Source organism: Colletotrichum gloeosporioides (assembly GCF_011800055.1).
Source record: "Colletotrichum gloeosporioides strain Lc1 chromosome Unknown consensus_17, whole genome shotgun sequence".
Taxonomy (NCBI): domain Eukaryota; kingdom Fungi; phylum Ascomycota; class Sordariomycetes; order Glomerellales; family Glomerellaceae; genus Colletotrichum; species Colletotrichum gloeosporioides.
Genome location: NW_025544662.1, coordinates 1964922 through 1986728, shown reverse-complemented (window position 1 = coordinate 1986728; position 21807 = coordinate 1964922). Strand labels below are relative to the sequence as shown.

The 21807-nt window shown below is 55.9% G+C and overlaps 7 protein-coding genes across 7 annotated transcripts; 3 read left to right on the top strand and 4 right to left on the bottom strand.

Moving 5' to 3' along the window:
- Positions 1-1848: 1848 nt before the first annotated feature.
- GCG54_00011451 (uncharacterized protein) lies at positions 1849-2556 on the bottom strand (the record flags this gene model as incomplete). The annotated part of the gene is made up of 3 exons (XM_045411356.1): positions 1849-2337; positions 2416-2454; positions 2527-2556. The coding sequence occupies 3 exons, from the start codon at positions 2554-2556 to the stop codon at positions 1849-1851; spliced, it is 558 nt and encodes a 185-aa protein (XP_045268414.1).
- Positions 2557-3525: 969 nt separating this feature from the next.
- On the top strand, positions 3526-4014 carry GCG54_00011450 (Vacuolar transporter chaperone 1; the record flags this gene model as incomplete). The annotated part of the gene is made up of 1 exon (XM_045411355.1): positions 3526-4014. The coding sequence occupies one exon, from the start codon at positions 3526-3528 to the stop codon at positions 4012-4014; it is 489 nt and encodes a 162-aa protein (XP_045268413.1).
- Positions 4015-4602: 588 nt separating this feature from the next.
- Positions 4603-5232, bottom strand: GCG54_00011449 (uncharacterized protein; the record flags this gene model as incomplete). Its single annotated transcript, XM_045411354.1, has 1 exon — positions 4603-5232. The coding sequence occupies one exon, from the start codon at positions 5230-5232 to the stop codon at positions 4603-4605; it is 630 nt and encodes a 209-aa protein (XP_045268412.1).
- Positions 5233-10117: 4885 nt separating this feature from the next.
- On the top strand, positions 10118-12046 carry GCG54_00011448 (uncharacterized protein; the record flags this gene model as incomplete). Its single annotated transcript, XM_045411353.1, has 1 exon — positions 10118-12046. The coding sequence occupies one exon, from the start codon at positions 10118-10120 to the stop codon at positions 12044-12046; it is 1929 nt and encodes a 642-aa protein (XP_045268411.1).
- Positions 12047-13882: 1836 nt separating this feature from the next.
- Positions 13883-14442, bottom strand: GCG54_00011447 (uncharacterized protein; the record flags this gene model as incomplete). The annotated part of the gene is made up of 2 exons (XM_045411352.1): positions 13883-14251; positions 14332-14442. The coding sequence occupies 2 exons, from the start codon at positions 14440-14442 to the stop codon at positions 13883-13885; spliced, it is 480 nt and encodes a 159-aa protein (XP_045268410.1).
- A 3500-nt stretch (positions 14443-17942) lies between these two features.
- On the bottom strand, positions 17943-18591 carry GCG54_00011446 (uncharacterized protein; the record flags this gene model as incomplete). Its single annotated transcript, XM_045411351.1, has 2 exons — positions 17943-18192; positions 18245-18591. The coding sequence occupies 2 exons, from the start codon at positions 18589-18591 to the stop codon at positions 17943-17945; spliced, it is 597 nt and encodes a 198-aa protein (XP_045268409.1).
- Positions 18592-20598: 2007 nt separating this feature from the next.
- GCG54_00011445 (Embryonic polyadenylate-binding protein 2-B) lies at positions 20599-21373 on the top strand (the record flags this gene model as incomplete). Its single annotated transcript, XM_045411350.1, has 3 exons — positions 20599-20733; positions 20772-21034; positions 21115-21373. The coding sequence occupies 3 exons, from the start codon at positions 20599-20601 to the stop codon at positions 21371-21373; spliced, it is 657 nt and encodes a 218-aa protein (XP_045268408.1).
- Positions 21374-21807: the final 434 nt, after the last annotated feature.

Genomic DNA, 21807 nt, shown 5'->3' with positions numbered 1-21807 from the left:
CCCAATCTCCGCTATGGAAAATCGCAACGAAATCTCCTACCCCAGCTTTTCCACGCGCATCGGCTCGACGGCCGTTCACGATATGACGATGCCCCACGGCACGTCACTGGCCCTGCAAAGAGGGTCCAACACCGGAGGAGCTTCCAACAGGCGGCCGGGAATCACAAGTCAACGAAGCTTGACCTTGGAAGAAACGTGGACGAACCTCTGCCCTGGGCTGCTTTCTCTGAGTATACAGAACGTATGGTCGAAACGCCGCCTGTTTCGCTGATCTGATCTGGCGCATCCTTCCCAGGCCACGTTCCCTCCATCGGCGCACACCGATCAGGCCAGCACAGGACCGAAGAAAATATGCGTAACCTCATGATCTGATCTCGCCCCTCACTGCTGCTTTCAGCAGCTGTGAGAGTTCCGGCGGCGCTCAGCATCAAATCTGGCACACACACGCCGCGTTTTTGCGCCTTGAATCTTGATGCGGGCGGGGAGATCTCGTAGAAGTCCCGGAGAGCACAATCCCGTTCAATCAGATCAACGTCCTGTGCCGATACTTTTTCGGCGTCGTTTTTTTTCGACAACCATCTCGAGAGTCGGTGCTCTTCGTTCTCTCCGAAGAGGGTGTGAAAGCCGTCAATGTCGGCGCCGGCACCGGCACCAGGACATCGTATTGCTCTTACTAACCACCGCCACTAACAAGCCGGTCCCAACGCTCAGGGTCTTCCTGAACAGCTGGAGGGGGTAACTGCAACCACAAAGTCTAAGGCGCCTCGAACCGTGGGATGGCCCTAAGCTACTTGGCGACTCGCGCCCATCCGCTGTGACGACGTCCCATCCGTATTGAGCTTACGGTATGCTCATCCAGAGCTGTCTGGCCGGGAAGTGACGCTTCTTCGCCAACTAGTCCGATTGGCAAAAAAGCCAAAGATGTCAGATCGAGGTGTGCAAATCGAGTGAGTGAAGTTGAGTAAAAAGATCATCAGGGTCCTGCGGTTTTTGGGCGTTACGGGGACTGACGTCGCCACAATGACATACGACAAATGGGGGACTTCAATCTGTGGGACCCATCTCAACTACTACAATTGCCCATCATGCAGTGTCAGCCATTCACAACGAGCCACGCCGAAGTACGTTGCAGAAGGACGTCTGGTCGTTAACGCTGCAGAACTTTGATGCCAAATTTCATTGAAACAGAAACCGGTCAGCCGCTGGAAGCGCGTACAGCACGTGAACTACTGCCCTCCCAGCAAGAATGATATTGGCATGGCTCAGATCTTATAGCTTAGATAGGGGAATGAAAGGCGCATTTTATATGGCATTTCCGCTTGTGCAGGGATGGCACACCGAGATTATTCAATGCGCCTCATTCGTCGGGCGGTGAAGACCACAACAAATAAACAATTCAGCACAGCAACCGAGGAACATGGCATAGAACGAGAAATGAGGCACAGAAGAGAGCTTCATGGTGTTATCGTGTTCCTTGTATACCATCAAAACTCCGGCTGTTGTAAATCCGATAGAATAGGCGTACATTGACCTCCGTTCGCCGTCGATGACCGACTTTTCGAAATGCATTACCAACAGACGTACTTCATCCTCTCGGCGTGCTTGCCATCCAATTTATATACCGTGCATGATCCGTCCTGGCCGCATTCAACCCCTATCGTTAGACGGGCGACCTGCTCTTGAGCATGCTCGTAGTCCGTCTTCCCTGGGCGGACGATCCTGCTTTTCGGGAAGAGGTTGACGGCTTGCCACAGGACCACTCTCTGAGCGCTTCTCCTTAGCGGTCTCTGGCTCTGAAGCCTGTGACCCGCGCTTCTTTTAGGCCTGTCGACTCTGAACATTCACCGCTTAGATAGCGACCCAGATGAGCATGATGACGACGTCCATTCCCTTGCCCTCGCCGCCATCGTATTTGTAGGACCACATGCCGTCCTTTTTCTCATCCCAGTAGGCACCCGTGGCGCTGTGCATGCCGCGGCGTCCAACGTGAGGCTTGCCGTCGGTACCGGTAGTCTCGGCGCTCGTGGAGATGTGCGGCTCCTCGGAGTTGGCGGTGGTGCCCTTGGACTTGTTCAGGGAAGAGGTAGGAACGAGGTGCTGAACGATCGTAGAGTTACAAGCGAATTTATAGGCAGGGGCTGATCCGCCTTGGGGAGTGGACTCGGAGATGACAGCCTTCAGGACGGATGACTGTTGCCACGGCGTTAGATTTCGGCTGGATCGTCCCCGAAAAGGGGCTTGGGAGAAGGGGAAGGAGCCTACGATGATTGCACTGTTCCATTGCTCGGTCTTCGCATGGTCGTAGAATTCCGCAGATCCAATTGCTGATTGGCAAGCCTGGCCATTGTGTCAGTAACTGTTGCTATTCCCAACTGGCGGTAAGGCAGGCGCTCGTTGCGCTGCTCGAGTGCTTACATCGGTAGCGATCTGCTTGAGGCGGTTGAACGCGACAGGCTAGATGGCAAGAGTCAGTGATAATTCCCAAATGCAACATTGGAAGCCAATGCGGCGGGGTAGTCGACGTACAGGCGCGGCGGTCGTCGGAGCGGCAGACATTGTGAAGATCGGATGTTTTGTTGATTCCGGAAAATCGATGAGATTATTGACAGAAATATCGTGATGTATGGAAGTCACTGTATCGATGTCAGCTTTGCTAGATGCGGCCAAGTTTTTCAGTCTGAGGGTGCGGTGTTTACCGGTGTAGATGTGGATGCGGTGGTGTTGTCAGTTGCGGAATAAGGCGAAAGATGAGGCTCCTCCACAAAAAGTTAAGGCGTCCCGTGTTGTGATGCGCAGCCCGATGCAAGCGCCTCGCGTCGCAACACGGGCCGTCCGGTCTGGCGCAGCTGCCGCAGGCCGGTGCGCGGGGCAACGGGTCACGTGCTGCTCCTTGCAGCCACAGTCTTTAGTCATCATGCAGAGAGAGCAGCTTGCAGATGGCCCCTGCTTGTGGCTGAACCAATCACCGCCTTCAAGGTTCGCACGTGTGGTATCTGCAGCAGTGATCCATGGCTCGTAGCTGTGGCTGGTGGAGAGCTCTAGCCGTGGCAGGCCAAGCGTCACAGATTCTGCGATGGAGCTTTAAGGGAGGCAAGAGGGGCCGTGGTTCCTGCGTTGCGTCTCTGTCGCATCGAACAAGCTTTCAAGCGGGTTCTCTCTCTCGGTTCGGTTAGGTTACAGGTCTCTGCTCTTTTCCTCTCTCTTTTTTAAACTTCGCATTCCTTTCATTCGACTCTCAATCTCCGATAACGACAGACCTTTGTATTTGGGTTCAGACGAAATCTCGAAAAGCTCGGCTCAATTGACGTTGTTTTCTTCGTCACACGAATACGGGGCGCCTCGAATACAAGCGACAAAAGCCGTTGTTATCCAACACCGAGTCCGAGCTCGAACGCACGCTAGACCAGCCCAGCCTCGCCGACGTCGAGCCGCGAAAATCAACTTCACCTCGTACGATCGCGATACGCATCGCTGCCAGAAGATCCTCGGTCAGGAGAAAGCAGATACAACAGAACAACCTCCAAAATGTCCAGCCAACCTCTCCTTCAGACTGCGCCGGGTATGTCCACTTACAACACAATCCGTCCCTCTCGGGCATACCACCGCGAGAGACCCAATCGTCGTGATCTCCAGCTAACCACCGCCGCCCTCGATCCAGGCAAGCGCATCGCCCTCCCGACGCGCGTCGAGCCCAAGGTCTTCTTCGCCAACGAGCGCACCTTCCTCTCGTGGCTCAACTTCACCGTCATCCTCGGCGCCCTCGCCATCGGCATGCTCAACTTCGGCGACCGCCCCGCCTTCATCAGCGCCTTCCTCTTCACGGGCGTCGCGATGCTGACCATGATCTACGCCCTGGCGACATATCACTGGCGCGCCAAGTCGATCCGCGTGCGCGGCCAGGCGGGCTTCGACGACCGCTTCGGCCCCACCTTCCTGGCCATCATTCTGCTGCTGGCCGTCGTCGTCAACTTCGTTCTGCGCATAACCTACTCCTCCAAGGAGTCGAAGCACTAAGAGCGACCAGCCGTTGCTGAAAGCACGGAAACCAAAATGTTGGAGAATAAAAGGGGGGTTGTTTCGTATCGACTGGCCCGGGCAGTTGTTGCTGAGTCGCGTGAGTGGTGATTACGACGAGCCAATGTAGGTCGGGAGGGTAGCAGACGTTGGAGCGCTCGCTTCTGCACGTCGAAGAGTGTGATTACTTTGGAGTTGAGGGAACATCTGTGTTGCTCGCGTAAAGTGAACGATGTCAAAGTCTGCGCGAGCGGACAGGTAAAGAAAAAAGTGCATTGTGACCATGGAGTACAGGTACCGGGAGACTGCATCAGTCCGTTCCAGCGCTGTGTAATTATCTAGCAAAATATTCTCTTTTTTCGTCTCTTGCGTCTGTCTGCAATTCCTCTGACTTGGGTATCAAACCGTGAATGTCCCTTTTCTCTGTCCTAACGCCCAAAGATGCAATCATGTACATGGTGCCGCCCAGCTTGTAGCAGCCTCTGGACCGCTATCGAAACCTCTTCTGCCATCTGGTCTCCCCCCATCTGGTCTCCCCCCTTCTGGTTTCTGGTGTATTTATGCGTCGGTGGCTGCTGCCTGACCTCCCTACGTCTCGTTGGTTTGCTGCGTGACGCCCTCCTGGGCCTTCAGCTCAGGCATGGGCTCTAGGGAGAGGAAGATGCTGAGTGACTTCGGGGTTCCTTTCTTCGGCTGCGGCATCACCGCCTTCTCGAACCGGCTCTCCATGACCTCGAAGTCGTCGTCGTCGTCCGTATCGTTGCCTGTTCCCCCGCCGCCGAGCATAGTCTCCTCCACGACCTCCGCCTTGGGCGGCAGCTCGTACATCTTGTTGTACTGGTACCACCGACCGCCGTCCTCTTCCGCCACGATGCGCTTCACCTGCTCCGAGATGGTGATCATCTTCCCCACCTCGCTGGGCCTGGCGTGCAGGAGCACCGCCCGTTTCCTCGCGTCCCCATCGTTCTTGCGCAGGTGCAGCAGTAACCAGGTCACACGCTTGTGGATCTTTGTCGAGGAAATGGTGAAGGCGGGAAGCACGTCGTACTTGGTTCTCAGCTCGGCAAGGAGGGCGTCGTGAGGTACTGGTGTTCCAGACCCGGCCGGAGACGGCTTGTTCTTCTTCTTCTTCTGGTCCTCCGACTCGACCATGATGGGCAGTTTTCTCTTCTTGTCGCCTCGAATACCCGCGGCGGTGTCCTTAAGCCCGTCCTGCATTGTCGGCGTCTTTCAGCATGGTAAGACCAGTCTTCAATGCTTCGTCGTCGTCGTTGTCGTCGATGTTTGCGCGGGGTCCGATGTGGTTTGTCGACGGTGTCAGTCCGGCGAAGGATTGATGGCGATGAAAATATGCGGCGGGATGAAATCTGAAGTCACAATCTTATCGGATAAGAAGCTTTGACCAGGCACCTAGATTCGGAGCCGATGACCGAGCCTTCGATTCGACAGTTATGTAAGCCATCCCACTCGTCTAAGTTGACAAACCAGATTGTCTGCTCCCTCTATTGACGAGTGTTCTTTCGATTCTGTGCCGCGCAACCGCTCGGTTCTCTTCTAGGAACCAAATCAAGTCGAACGTCATGATCTGGGCTGCGCAGATCTCGTGATATAGCACGTGATCTACAAATCCATGATCTGCTCTTCAAACACGAGCTTTCTGCCGTGGTCGGGGACGCTTAGCGTCCCGCGGAAGCAGGAAGACTTCACCCAGACGAGTGGTGCCGTCCATTCATTGTGGGTCGTGGCTTTTCGACTTCACATGTTTGATGTGGCCTGTGCAGAAGCACGACTCATCTTACAATGCGCTATGGTTTTGATTCGCTGGGCACTAGTTTGGGCGTAACCGCTTGCAGCCACTCGCAGACCCCAGGAAACCGACATCGAGATGCCGAGAATGGGGATGACCCAGGATGGGCATTCGATGAACCCGAGCTGGCCGTGAAGGGTAAGAGGGTAGTTGCGGTGCAAAACGTCCCGCATCGACAGAAGTTTGTCTTGCGGACTGAATCATGAACTAAACATCGTCTCGTCATCTAGCAGATTCCAATAGGGTCTCCCCGAGATTCCAAGCTTCCGAGATGCAGCATGCCGGCCGAGCTGCAAAGCTGCGGTCACATCGATCCGTTTCGCCCAGGAAAGCCAGAAGGCGCCATTCGGCTCCCGGGATGGGGCCTGATGCGATATCGACGTCTCTGCTAAAGGCAGGGATGTGCAGCAATAAGCGGGTACTTGAGCTGTCGCGACCTTGGCCGGTGAGCCGGGGCTATTGGATGTTGCTTCCGCGGAGGGTCGTAGCATGCCGGGGCAATTGGATTGGTTTATTGAACAGAACTTGGGGCATCTCAGCGAATGGCACTTGGCGGGACTTGTACCTCGCTAGCAATCTTCAGGTCTGAAACCAGAAATGGCAAAAGGCAAAAGCTGGGCACGTCGGGTGGCGTGGCGCATTTCAAGCGGCCACCCATGGTTTTAGCGCGTGTCGCACCCACCCACCCGTCCTCTCAGTCCTCGCGTGCGTGGCCTCGGCCGTCATCAGGGTTGCAGGGCGTCCCGAAGAACTGCGAGATGCGAGGCCTCAGAGGCTGATGGAGGATCAGAGTGTTTGATGTCAGGTTGCCTTCAAAGGACGGACGGGTTCGATTGCGAGGCGAGGAAAAGAAGGCGGCGAAGAAGGGCAGTAGAAGCATAAGAAGCAATGCAGAAGCATGGCCGTCCCTTGCTGTTGAAGGGTCCAGCTTTCATGTCATCCCAGGTGGTTCCCAAATCGCTGGGCTGCGGCTTCATGTCGGCTTGCTGGGAAACTCTGATGCTGATGGGGTATTCAGAAGTCGGTGTCTGTTCTGTCGTAGACACTAGACCGCCACGGCATCTTCAAGCCCAGCCGGAATGGCAGCGCCGCTATCCAGACGAATGAGATGCGAGTCCGCCAAGTCGGACGTGGAGAAGAAGGACGTGGCGGTGGGAGCGAACAACAACAGACTGTCGTCAACAAATAAAGGATTTCTTTAGTTGTTTGCATTCGTCAGAGAAAGGAAAGACGGTCAGGTCATTTTGGGTCTTGTTGAATTGATGGGGAGAATGCGCCAGCCGACGCCATTGCCTCTCGCGGATGTCAACAACACGGATCCATGGAATTGACGGCGGGAAGCGCACCTCACATCAAGCAAGCAGCACACTGATGTCGTTGGCAGGAGCAGACAGGCCGGAGAAGCGTGGACGCGCGCACTGTCGCTTTAGCGTTGAAGTCGCTGGAGGCCCCGACCCCAGCGGGACGGGACTAATCAACAGCAGAAGCTGGAGGCATTCGGGTTCATTCCCACGCCTCTAGGTTCCTTAGCTCTCTGACTTTTTATGTTTACCACACCCCAAGGTCGAGGAGAGAGACATGGCAACACACCACGAGCTTTCCCCGGCTCCTCCTCACTAAGGAACCTTACTGCCGCCCTAAGCAGGTTGGGTAAGTCGGCTTGGGCAAAGTACTTACGGGCAGTGAAAGTGAAAGTCAGCGTGAGGGTTGTTAGTCAGGTTTGTCGTTAAGACACTTATTGAAACCTTTACAAACAAAACATGATTGAAGTAAGGTAGATCGACAGCAAGGCCTGTTGTTTATTGCGCAAAGACGAGCGAGAGCACGAGCGGGCCGTGTCTTTTCGCCAGATGCTTCATGGTGTTTTCCTCGTTCATCCGTCCTCCCCTCCGTGCCGGATTTTCTGTGAATCTCTTTCTCACATTTCCATCTTTCCCATCCGCTATCATCAGAAAAAAAGGGGGATCCCTCCAGATAAATCTCCACAGCAGCTGTGTCCCGTATCTTGGGCGCCCACCCTCTGTCCCGTTCTATTTTCGGGGCGGCGATAAAACACGCAGTGCAGCGTAGCCAGCGACCCGGCTGCGAGTTGCTACAGACCGAGTTCCCCCGTCCGTCTCATCATCCATCCATCAGACACTCAAGACAGACAGGCCAGACACGGACGCAGACGCAGACAGAGCGGGAGCCGGGAGGAACAGCGTGCGTCCCATCTCGGGGTCTTTGAGGGTCCCCTCTGACTTTTTTATTTTTCCTTTTTTCTAGATCCCAGATACCCTTTCCGAGTTCAGTGCGCTGCCGCTGTCGCTGTCTTCGCCGTTGCCGACGGTCTGCTTTGCGTCGTCTAGCATCTGGATACGGCGCATCCACGCCCTCGTTCTGACACGTCCACTATCGGCCTTTCTCTCGCAACAGAGCGGCAATCAAGAAGGACCTGACTCTTCGAACTGTCCGGGTGTCTTTTAGGTTGTGTCGATATCGGGTCTGGCTCCCTGGCGTCGTGTCCTGTCGTCGTGGTGCCCTGTCCTGTTTGCCAGTCCTGGCCGGAGCGTCCTGTCGTGTTCCCCACCCCTGCTTTCCTGGGCTGCACCTGCCTGGTTGTTGCTTCCCCTCCCTGGGTTCCCTCGCCTTCTTTTCCCTGGCGGCGGTGTCCTGTCTCTGGGTCAGACCAAACAAGCGCATTCCCTCGTTCCCTCCTGCTGTCTCCCAACTGGCCAATCAGAAGCAGCAGTCGCGGCACAATCCTTATCCACACCACCCACACCTCACACCCCGTCTCCATTTATGCCCCCCCTTGCATTCAATTCACAAATTGCCTTTTCCTAGTCAGTCGGTCCCTCACATCATCATCTGTGCCATCTGCACCATCAGCACCAAAACCACCGCGCCGCGCGAAAGCACCACCGACCACAGCACCAACGTAACAGCAGCAGCAGCTCTGGCACCCACAATTTGTGCAGAAACAGAGCCAGAGCGCAGTCAATCAGCGACACACAAACCACCACAGGCCAAGGCCAACCAAACCAGTGTGCCAATCCGCGGTCCGCAGCAGTTGGAACCCGGCCAGTCACCCACTGGAAGTGTGCCCACCAGGAGGTATCCAACCGTCACAGTCCCGCCGCCGTCCACCTGGGCCTCGCTGCTGTCCATCCATCCACTCATCCCACCGCCCTCTTTCTTCGCGGTGCCCGTCGTCTCTTCTGGCTGCGGTGTTGTTTTCGACGGTCGGTTCTGGTACCTGCTGTACACTGCAGTTACCTTACTCTGGCCCCCCCAGGATCCACGGCCCACCCGCACTCGCAATCACTCCCCCCAGAGAGGCCAATTTCCCACCCAAACCTGCGCAGGTCGCCCGCCCTTCCAGAAGAGCAACGCAGAGCGCCAGAGACGAGACCTCCTGGGTTCCTGCTCCCCCCCGCCGGCTTCACCTTATTCTTGTTGTTGCTCCTTCTTGTTGTCGATTTCCATCTCCAACATCTCCCATCCTCCTCCCAAACAACCCTCCTCTCCCCCCGATTTCAGCCCAGAAAACAACACCGTCCGCCCGACACAGAGAGAGCACTCAGAAAAGGCGTCGCCCTTCTTTTGCTCGTCCGTCTCTCTTCGCGCATTCATTTCCGCTCCGTTTTCCTGCGCGATATCGAGGCTTTCATTAGTTCTCGATTATTCTGCGTCGCTGTCCTCGCTGCGCGACCCGTCGCAGCAATCCCATCCCTTTGATCGCCTTGTCGCCCATCTCGGTGCCCGGCTTTCCTCCTGCCCATTTCCAGCTTCTGAGGGGAGCGCCCGACCACATCATCGCGCGCACACTCACTCGCCCCTGCCACCCCTTTTCTGGCCCCATCCACCCAAGCAAGGCCAACGACCAAACACACGCCCCTCGCTCGACGCACGCACGCCCGCCCGCCCGCCTGCTTGTCGCCCACCGCATCTCGCTCACGCCGGCTCATCACCCACGGTTTACGTCAGCGACACCCCCAGCTTCGCTCTGCTCAGCTCAGCACCAACGCATCCCGCATTGCACCTCCTTGCACTTCGCGCGCACCCGCTTCTCTGCATCACGTCGCCGCAGCTGCCTGGCTCTTCCGCCACTCGCTGCCACTGCCACCTCACCTCCCCCGTCAGGCTGTCGTCGCCTTGCGCCTCACCTCTCGTCACCTTACACTGCATTAAAGGTCGCCTGCTCACCCGCTCGCGACTTTTTCGTCTCATCCTTCTCTCACTCACAGAATCTCTATGTTCCGGTTCTGGGGTTCAGAGCGGGGAAGCGAAACGACTGTCGGTATCAGCCATCCAATGCCGTCGCTCGCGCAAAAGCACCAGTTCATCCTGCCGCATCCAGGTGCAACAACGACGTCTGTCTCAAGCCCGGTGCGCCCTCAAAAGAGGCGGCTTTCCAGCGTTGACGCCTCTTGCGCGCCAAATGTTACCTTCATCAACACCAACAGTGAGCAGCCTGTGAAGCGGGCAAAGCAGGAGAGCAGCAGCCCTCCCATCGCTGACATTCCTGTCTGCGATATGGCTACGCCACCATCGGCGCCTGCGCCTGCTCCTGTGGCTGTGTCTGGGCCTGCATCTGAGCCTGCACCAGAGTCCAAGCCTGTTCCCGCGGTGACTAACGACATGGAAGACGCGTGCGACGCGATCCAGTATCAATTTGGTCTGGAGATTTTGCTCAAGCACAACGAGCTGAGGCTAATCAACCAAGAGCTGGCCAAATGCCAGGTCGCCCTTGAGCAGCTTCGCCGATGCCATTTGATTCCTTATCCTACCACCTGCCCCACTCCGGCGCAGATGCTGGATATCAGCAGCGGCAAGGGTCCCTCTCTGCAGAATCGCCCGGGAGAGCCCGTCCCTCAGTGGGCGGCGCCTTTTGGAGTCGTCGATGGTCCTTACGCCCGACACTACGCCAAGTGGCTCATCCCTGATCCCAAGTTTGACGGCATGCAGCCTGAATGGTATCCCGTGCTTGACACTGCCCGTAGCAGAGGCTCGGCTGAGGGACGAACGACGAGAAACAGCATGTCTGACCTCTCAAGCGCGAACAAGAACCGGCCGGTTCGAGGTGCGGCTGGACAGAAGCTCCAGTCGCTGTCCAGTGGTTATCCTCAACCTAAGGAGAAGGCTGGGCCTTGTGTTCTGAAGCGCTCCGATGGGCAGACCGTGAAGCTCGTCTGCTTGGACTGCAACCGAGAAAACTTCAGTAGCACGCAGGGTTTCATCAACCATTGCCGCATCGCTCACAGGAGAGACTACAAGAGCCACGAGGAGGCTGCCGTGTCCTGCGGCCAACCGATCGAGGTCAACGAAGGTGGTGGCGTCGTTGGGGAGGAAAAGCCCCCGCCGCCAGCTCCCGCTGTCGCTCCCGGTCTTGTTCACCCGTTTGCCCAGTCCGACATGTCTACTCAGCAAGCCTACGTTTCTTTGCGCTCAAGGATCGCAGATTCGCTCAAGCTGTACCGTGATGGCAAGCTGCCTGGTGTGACGAGCATCCCCACTGTTCCGAACGCTGAGTCCGCGAGACACGCCGTTCAGAACGGGGAGAACTTCGTCGGTTCGGCTGATGTCCCCTTCCTTTCGCGCCTCATGCAGAGCAGGAACTTTAACGGCAACCTCCGTGAAATCGTTGGCGATGCCAAGGAGAAGATGTCGTTGGATGATGTTTCTTCGCCAGGAGAGGACTCGGAAGAAGTCGAGGGTGGTCTCAGTACTCCAACAGGTGACGTCGGGCCAGCCGTTCGTGTTCCTTCCACTACCATGCGTGTTCCAGCAAGAGCCGTAATGTCTCCTGTCGTCCCGGCGCCGACAAGGCCGACGAGCAGCAAGGGCAGGGCGACTCACTCGGGCTTCGCATCGCCGCCTATGAGCAGTCCCGACAAGGACGAAGGGCCACGACTGATGATGATGGGTGACGAGGACGTCGACATGGTCGATCTGAGCCCCAACACAATGGTCAGCAACAACGCGCCTTCACTCGTCAGCGACGATGGCGAGTACGACGACTCAGATGATGGCTCAGACTCCGGCGTGAGCGACCGCATGGATGCCGAGTCGGTGTCTGATGTGGCCGAGATCACTCTCGATGAGGATCATGAGGGCCGACCTCTTCACCACCGGGGATCTAGCGGCTCCGGTACCACCATGCGTCTGAAGAAGGACGAGAACAAGCACGTCACCTTCGTTACCCCTGTCAACAACAGCGCGAAACGAGCCCGAAAAGTTTAGGGTGTTTTCGGTTTCCTCAACGACCGTAAAGGCCTTTTGATTTTTGCATCAAGATTCCTCCGAGGCCTTATTCGCCTTACTTTTGCCGCCACAAATATTTTCACTTGCTTTCTTCTGGCGACCAAGACTTTTTTGCGCACAAATACTCCCTTTAGTCGACGAACTTTTATTTCCTCCTTTCTTGCACTCTTCTCTTCCGACTCTGCGCAACCAGGGGTCTTTGGTCAGGCAAAAAAAAGCAGGCTACGGTGATGTGGCCAGAGATGGACAATGTCACATGTTAGAGATATGAAACGGGCGTCACGGGTGTTGGGAAGCGTCTGCCTTTTGCGTATGCTTGTGGTTTTTTTCTTCTTTTCTTTGCTTGTAGACTTTATACTGTTACAACTTCCTTCCCTGGATGACAGATCCCTGGGAGTGGAAGACGCGTTCAGGAGGAACACGAATGATGGAGAGTCTCCCATGAGGGGATGCAACGCTAGCAAGACAGCTGTAGGATTCAAGGACACCCGTGTTGTATCATAGCGATTGGAGAAAGAGGCTTGATGAAAAACATGATGATAACAAGCTCACGTTGAGCAACCATACATTCATCCGATTAGTTCGCACGTGACATGTCTCCAGTTGCTGGTAATTTGTGTGCCATTGACTTTGGCGCATTTCCACCGGTGACGTTGGGCCGGGCTTGGCCGTCCAACAGCCATCCCTGAGATGCCCCAGACGTTTATGAAGATCACCAACAGATGGATACTCTCCACCATTTTCAAACGAGAAAACTCAATGATTGCATTGAAGCGATAAAGTAATTGTCTTGTTTTGTTGCATATATCGCGCACTATGTTTCTGGTTCCCTGCTCTTGGCCAACAGGTTTCTTGTAACGCAGACGGGTCGTCGCCTTCCCTTTTTTTTTTTCGGCGCCCTCACGTCCGAGAACCCTCGCTGGAGCATAGGTATATCAGANTTTTTTTTTTTCGGCGCCCTCACGTCCGAGAACCCTCGCTGGAGCATAGGTATATCAGAGAGAGGCCTTTCTTATGAGACATGGGACAATAAGCACATGCAGGACGGTTCCTTGCTGCTGCGGGTGGGGAATGCGCGCGCAAACCGGCACGCAAGTCAATGTGCAGGTTAGATTCTTGCCATGTTTCAGAAGAATGTTGCTGAGTCAACACATCTCCAATATTTGTTTCTCTCTACGGATACTACTGTGTCTTTATTACCCTACGGCGGTGCATAGTACGTGGTGTGTGTGTGGCCCAATCAGCGACGGTGGCAGTCTTCGGGAAGATGCAGGCAATTGCATGTGTGCAAGGGCAGCCGAATCAATCAACGAAGCTTTTTCGGAGTCCGGGAGTCGGGTTCGTTCCTCTGTCTCTGCGAGGACGACACGGGGGGACGCAAGGGCCATTGCTAGATAGAGTTTTGATGCGATGAATGATTGGTGTTTCTTTCCCGTTTGATGGGCAAACTCGGGTGTCCCTGTCCTCTTTCACGTGTGTTCTTTGTCTTTTGGTTCATTGTCATCCCATGTTCTTCTTGTTCATGAAATTCGGCTGGATTAGGTAATTACAAAGATTCTAACCATGTACAACAGGCTTTTGGTGATTTCATCACCCCGTGCCGTCGTCGCTATCTTCCCTGCTTCTTCTTATCCTAAGAAGTGGCAATGCTGCAAAAACCTCCTTTTGTTTGCCGGGAGGAAAACATAGTCCCGTCCCGATCCCCATGTGAATCATTCCAAATGATGGCCTTGCACCGCGTGTAACATTATCGCTTGAAAATAAGACGTGTAAATTGTAATGATATATTGGCTTCCTCTCTAGCTTAGAAATCGCTTAGAGGACGGCGGCAACGACACCGGCGACGGCGAGGAGGACGCCGCCGGTGTTGCGGGCGAGCTGGCCGACACCCAGGTTAGGGGTGCTGGTGGCCGAGACGGAGGCGGTCGCGGAGGCGGAGCTGCCGGTGGTAGGGGTGGCGGTTGCGGAGTTGGAGGCGACGGCGGCAGTGGCGGAACCGGAGGCTACGGAGGCGGTCTTGCGCTGGGCGGCGGAGCCGTAGAGGGACGCCTGCTGGCAGAAGATGGTGACCTGGTTCTGGGCGGACGAGGCGCGGGCGTCGTTGGGGCAGTTGTTGTAGCAGGTCGCGACGGCCTGGTAGGCGGCGCACTGGCAGTCGTAGTCGGTGGCGGAGCAAGCCTCGACCTAGAGGGGGAAGTGTTAGTTGTTTGTTGTGATACAGAGCAGAGCTGCGTCTCCACGCTCAATGGATGTTGAAAGCTTACCTTGGCGGTCTCGGAGGACAGGCAGGTCTCGACGATGGGCTCGGCGGCGCACTTGGTGTCCTGGGCCGCGACGGCGGCAATGAGGAGGGTGATGGGGAGGAAGAACTGCATCTTGACGGTTGTTGTGGTGGAGTGTGGCGTTCCGAGGAATCCGATTATTAAGAGTAAACCTTGTTTTGTGGTCGTAACGACAGTTGTTATATCCAACGAATGTGGTGCGTAGTCCGAAAACTTGCTTGCGTGTAGATAGCGAGTGACTTGATGAACCTCAGAGAGGGATCGTAGCTTATTAGGTTGTTTGGGTCGGGGAGGACGGGGAATAAGCGGTGGGTTCGTGGAGGCTATTACGGTAGAGGGATGGGAGAAGGAAAAGAGAAGTCAAGAGACGGGTGGTGGGATGGGCAAGAGGAATATTAAGTAAATTAGGGGAGTCCCAGGCAAGGCAATTTCATCACAAAAAAAACGTTGTATCCGTATTGATCTTCCTGGGGGGCGTGGGCGGTTGCGTTCCCAGTCGCTCACTCTTCACTCTCACTCGCTGCATCTACTGGGGGTGGGCGAGACGGGGACTAAGGAGCTAGAACGAGGATCGCGCAGAAACCAGCGAGGGGAAGGGGGTGGAGGGCTACACTGACTAGGCCGAGGGGGGGAAACGGTGGCGCGCGCCGCTAGCGAACGGACAACCAAAGGACTGATGGGCCAGAGAGACAGGCAGAGAAAGAGAGAGAGAGGCCGCGAGACACGGAGAGAGACGCAGGCAGAAGCACAAGAGGGCTTTTTTCTCCGGCTGAGGAACCAACGCGAGTGGAGGAGAGTGATGGGTTTACGGGTTATGAGCGGGTCTCTCCAGGGGTCGTCTTGGGCCTGGGTTGACGGTCGAGTGATGGAGATTGATGAGGCTAACGAACGACCCATGGGGGCAGAGGGTAGCAGCAGCAGCGGCGACTGTGAGTGTGCAGTGCAGGTGGTGCGGTACCCCGTCCGTCCTCTGCAGCTCGTCAGGAAAAGGAGAGTGGATTTTGGGGGAACGGACATGGTGATGGCGTCAAGCCCCGGTCAGACGGTTACAGGAGCATTGAGGAGGAAGAGAAGCGAGACGGGGCCACTGAATCAAAACCAGACCGAGCATCTACTCTAGGAGAAGGATGCCGCGGTCTGGAGACATGCGCAGAAAGAAGGAAGGGTCAAATCATCAAAAGATGCTGGTGACCTACCAACCTGGAGTTCCCATGCCACTATCCATACCATGACATGCCCAACCCCAGCCCAGATCTTCCCACTTTTGATTGTGAAAGAGCAGATGGCTGCTGCTACGGATACCACCACCACATGTGCCCATCCTTGCTTGAGCTCTGCGGGAAGGGACGGACGCCGTTGCGCGCACCGCGCGCGTCCTTTGTGTTTCTCAGCTTTCTAGCCCCAAAGACGGGTGTTTCTGGAGAATCGAATCGGGTTCTTGGGGTTTCTTTGATAGGAAAACGGGGGAATGCCTACAAATTGTTGGCAAAGGAACCGACGGCTCGGGGCTGAGACTAGGCCTTCTGGTCCCTTCCCCAAGGTCTGCCGTTTGTCTCCCCTGCCTCGTCACCCCCCTCGACCAGCTTTGTTGTGAGGGCTTACTCTGGTTCAATGCAACTGTGCAGAACCAGAAGTGATGATGGTTCGATATGACAGAAACGGAGAGAAGGTGCACCGCGCACAGCAGAACGGCCGACGGAAAACGAGGTTCGAAAAACGGGCCATGCGAACATGGGGCCCGGACGTCGAGATGAAGTCTAATCTTAGGGGGCCAGCCCCGATATGGCAGACTGGTGATTGGTTGGGAGCAGGGCCATCAGCCCCTGGTTGGCCCTTTTTTCTTTTCTTTCCCGCGGGCCAAGAGAGAAGGGGGACAGCAAATAATTGGACCAGGGGGGGCGTGCGGCTTTCGAAGACGACCTTCGAAGGATGGGGTTACACCGAGATGCAAGTGCCGTCCGTGGCGGCATGTCCGTATTGGTTGGACAAGAGTCGTGTTACTTATATGCTGTCGTGCAGAGACGGATGCAATGCGAGTGCAAATATCTCTCTAGAGAGGCAGAGCTCGTGGAGCAACACAAATCGTTCAACGTCAACCGTCAACGTCCATCAGTTATTCCTTCTGCACGGCAAAATGCGATGGATGCATGCATGCACATCTGATCTCAGACGACGCGGCCGTCGCCTGTCGTCTGGTGTTTTACCTGCAGCTTTGACCCTGTCGAAGAAGGTCGCGCACGGCTGTCGGGGATGGCAATAATTGGGATTATGGCCTATTGGGGAGAGAGCGTATCTGTCTGATCCCAATATTGCTTCATCAGCTCGTGTGCCTTTTTCGGGCAAATATGAAATAACACAGCGCGTTGCTTTTTGACTGGTCCGGTCCGGCCGCAAAATGTGTCGTTCTTGGGCCTCGGGCTGCTTGCTGGATGGTGTTGTGACTCGTGTCGTGTCCAGCGTCGTGTTTCTCGTGTTGTCCTCAAGGCTCGCTGCGCCCCGGTTATTCTGGCCCTGCTGATTCGCCACTCGCATTCTTCCATATCATGGGTGTTGGTTGTTCGATCGACTGCTAAGGCGGGTAGTTTGGCGTCGTGGAATTTCTCTCCACCACGAATTCTAGACATTTTCTTCAATGACAAGATTCCGATCCGGGCTGTGGCACTAATGGCTACACGCGAGTCTTGAAGTATGCGACGAAGCCCTCTGAACCGCAGTCAGGTTCTAGACTCTAGAACCAGTCATTCATGGAGGCAGGCTAGATTTCGGAGACGACAGCAAGCCCAACACGCTGCATGTTCGTCTGTCGTGTCGGTCCCCCTCTGCCCCATTGCTGACGGCCTAGGTGGCGCACTTTCTCTAGCCTTTGCTATTCTTGCTCCTCCGCATATCCAGGGTATCCGCTTCATGCAAGTCTTCGTTTTCTGCGTGGACGGGCTACGTTATGAAGAGGGGACGTTGGGGATGTTGTCTCACAGAACCAACCACTCACTCTGTCCAGCCACCATGCCTGCTGTTTTTCCGAGGCTGCAAATACGAGGTGCATTAGCTGCCGGGGCGGCTGGCGTTGCATCGCGGAGGCAGCCTCCGGCGATGCGCCACTCCCCGCTGCAACTGCCACCGAGGGCCCGCCGAGACCGGCAATCTGAGTGATGCAGTGGGATCGAGACTGTCAATTCACTGTCGACGCCAACGATTCGTTCGAAGGCTGCGGTTCAAGATGGCAGGCCGTCTCCATTTGCGGCTCTCCTTAGAAATACGGATATCTGCATTAAACACCCATGCCCTGTCCTTCTACGGGTCTGGATGCGCGACAGAGGGATCGACGTGGAGACAACCTATCAAATGGCATCCCCGAAGGTATCACGGCTCGCTGCTTTAGGTTGCGAATTTAGGTCCGAAGGCAGTATAGGCACATCCGATTCGTCGGGTATCATTCATGACTAAACCAAGCCACAACGCTCAAATTGGCCTGGAGGCCCTTCTCCTGCTGCATCGTTCATTATCATTAGACACATTAACCACAGCCGGGGATCTTCATCTTAAGTGCCGGTAAACGGGCCGCCACCGGAACCGGAGCCAGCTACATCTCGGACCTATCGCCGGCTCAGCTGCCTCTTCATCTCCCCATTCTCCCTCTTCAAGACCTCCAGCTGCGCTTCCAAGCCCTCCATCCTCTCCGCCGCGCCCATGCTCATCTCCTCGACGACCTTGACGAACCTGAACAACCGGAAGACAATGACGAGCGAAGCAATCTCCTCAACGATGCCGTGCGACAGCACGTCAATCACAAAACTTGCTATGATGACGACCCCGTCGAGCAGATGAAACCAATCCTTGAAATATCTGGGGTGGCCGTTAGTTATGCCGCAACGTCAAGCACCTTGAGAAGACTTACCGGAGACCAAAAGCAAGCACGCATAGCATCAGCTCAATCATGAACATGCAGCTGAACACGAGGCCGGCGATGGTCAGCCCTTCGCGCGTGTCTTTGACCCAGGGCTCGTCCTCGCGCTTCATGTCGCAGGCGACGAGCTCGATGAAGATATTGGCCAACAGCGCTGCCACGTCCAGCGACACCAGCGCGAGCACCGCGTAGTGCTTCGTGCGAGACGAGAGGATGTCCTTGAGGCTGGTGCGGGACTCCCGGAGATGCTGCCTGAGGGGAGCCGGCCGGTTGGTCTCGCGAAACCCGCTGAAGCTCCAGAGCAGAGGCCGGATTGCCTCCTCCTCGTCGGTCGCCATCGCTGCAGTTTCAGGCGTCGCCTTCTCCGACCATTCGGAACGGCGAGAAAAATGGCGAGATTTGATTTCCGGAGTGATATGTTTCGTGTGTTTCTTTCGGCGACGCGGTCGCAGCCTTATCTGGACGGAGACCCTGTAGAGTAGGAAGCTCACGCGCGCGGCGCAAAAAAATAAGAAGGCTGAGAAGGAAGCCCAAATGTGAAGGTGCTGGGCCGGGCCCGCCGATGCGGTTGCTGACGCAGTGTGTCTTCGGCGACGTCACACGTGGGCGACGACAACGGGATAGGCGAACCACGGGGTCCTGAAGGGCTGACTAAGTGCAGCACCAACCTCCTTGGCAGGTAAGTTTGCGAACTTCAGACCGGCTATCCGGCCACGAGGACGAGGCTCCGGGGGGTGGATGGGGTTGGCTTCGGTTATCGTCGTGCCGACGAGCTCCCATGTTTTGTCTGTAATTCGTCGTTGCAGTTGCCGTTTGTCGTTCGCTTCGTCCTCCCGAACCGCCGGGGCTGTGGAGCGCTCTCGGGGCTCCCCCGTAGCGGAGGACGGGCGACCCGGGGCGACTGGGGGATCGAAAGTTTGGGGGGCGATGCGAGATGCGATCTTATTGCGAGTGCCCAGAGGCCAGGCACTGGCTCGGCGCTCTTTGGTCGATCGCATACACGCGCTCCCCCGCTATGACAGCACCTGTGGGAATTTGCAATGTAACGTGGTCAGGGTTCGAGCATGACGTAAGTTTGGGCATTGAATCCTAGGAGGTTGATATTGAAGATGCCGAGCCAATTTGATATACATTATAGCACGGGGAGAGAAATTCAGCGAAGGTCAGCCCCAGGTCCTTACCACCGAGCCAGAAAGCATGGATGGCGGAGAGCGAGACGTGGATGGCGATGCAACGGGGATGAGAAAGACAAAGGCCCAAAGGCCACTGATTTGTCGTCAAACCAGAACATTAAAGGGGACCTCGGTGCCTGATTTGCTTGAATGAAGCTGCCTTACACACAAATCTTGGTAAAAAGTTCCCTCAGCTTCGAAGACAACAAAGAGCAGAGCTCCAAATATGAACCTGATACAAGGGAGACAAGAACTTTTGTGGCATCTGCCTGACAAGGGGCGCGACCGTCTTACCAAGTAAAATGCTCGCATACCGCCAGGGTGAATGCCTTTCTGAGAGCATATCCTGGGGTTTGTTGCCATGTTTCTGAAACAATTTAGGTAGAGGTCTTGCTGAGGTAGGTAGGCAACAGTGAAAGGTACTGAAGGTGGTTGGCTTCAGTTGGGCAATGGAGCTCAAAGTACACAGCAACAGCAGGTGCACACCACTGCGGCTGTAGCTGTATCTTACCCTGTGAGCTCCACGACCCCGCTGGACAAGGTGCTTGAGCAAGGAGCTGGCAGCCAAAACCAACCTGAACACATATACGGTGCTGCCAGTTGGACGTCATCTAGAAACACCATATTCGACTTGGAGATGTCTTCTACTTGAACCCAATATATCTTCAACGTCCCCCCTTCCATTCCAGCTTCCCAAGCTCAGACAGCTCCAAACCCACATTTGTGCGAGATCGAGATCAGGAAGCTCTTATCGGTCTTATCGGGGCGCCACCGGCTAAACCGTGGACCAATCTCCCTGGCCATTTTTGGACTCGAACCTTGGATACCTTTCGACGGACGTCTGCCTCACCTCGCCTCGCCTCGTCCGCCTCGCCATCGGCTTCAATCCGTTCCCTGCCTTGCACAAGCAGCTGCTCATCCATCCAACGCAGGGCAAGAGTTTGCTCCTGCAGTTGCCAGAGTCGTGAGTACCTTCCCTCCTTTGGCTGCCGCATAATCGTAGCAGGAGCTAGTCCTACTAGGAAACCCCTCCCAAGGCTGCCGGTCGCCTTACTGGCGCGTCTCTGCCTTGGCGCACGATTCAGCCATCTCTGAAGCTTCCTCAAACATCATCACTGACAGTCCTCTTCCAGACGCTTTTGCATCGTTTTCAAATCACCAGAGACCGCAGCCATGGCGGACGTCAAGCCCGAGGACAAGCCTGTGGATGACCACAGCGCCGAGAACAACAGCGTCGCCGATGATGAGAACAACCACGATGAGGTGCGCAAAGACAATAAGCCTTCTACGGCCCTTAGGCTTCGCGTAGTAAGAGGAGGTTAGACTGACCAAGATGATGAACGTAGGAGGAGGAAATCTCGGCGATGAAGCGACGTGTCGCCGAGATGGAAGAGGAGGCGGCCAAGCTGCGCGAGATGCAAGCGAGCCTGAACCAGCAGGCCCAGGACCTCAACACCGACGACAAGCAAGACGTCGACAGCCGCAGCATCTTCGTCGGCAACGTTGACTATTCCGCCTCCCCCGAGGAGATTCAGGCGCACTTCCAGAGCTGCGGCTCGATTAACCGTGTCACCATCCTGCTGGACAAGTTCACCGGACAACCCAAGGGGTACGTGTTCTGCATCTCTTGACGCCCTGCAGAGCCAGCCGCGGTTGGAAGCAGCAATGTGCTAACATGCTCTCGCACAGGTACGCCTACGTCGAGTTTACCGAGCCCAGCCTTGTCGCCCAGGCCCTCGTTCTGAACGAGAGCATCTTCAAGGGTCGCAACATCAAGGTCGTTCCCAAGCGGACCAACGTCCCTGGTATGTCCAGAGGCCGCGGTCGCGGTGGATTCCGTGGAGGTCGCGGCGGCTTCGGCGGCCGTGGTGGTGGATTCCCTCCCCGAGGTGGTGGCTACCGGGGAGGCTACCGTGGCCGAGGAAGAGGCGGATACTCCCCTTATTAGGATGCCGGGGTGTACCCCTCGAAGCCTCGACCTGCGGCCCCGGCCCCGTGAGGGCTGGGCCACTGACAGGACTGCAATTCGATTGTACCATACAGGATCCGGTAGGGCAAGGGAAGCTCAACAAGGCGTTTAGGAATAGGTCAGGCCTCTGCAAACACACAGAGTCGATAGGTTTTTCAGTTCAGTGAATCCAAGTCCCAGTTACAAATGTTGTATGATCTACAGCTGCGTCATCCGCGTGGTCTTTCGTCTGGCGTTGATGGCTCAAGATCGATTCAGACGTGAACCGTCAACCCCAGAGTCGGTCGGTTACGCTCGCTCGTTGTAAATGATCTCGACTCCAAACGCGGATCGAACGGACTGTAACCAAATACTCGGGGGATGGCGTTCGAATATGTACAGTAAACACCATGAACAGGGGTCGAGAAGCGTCA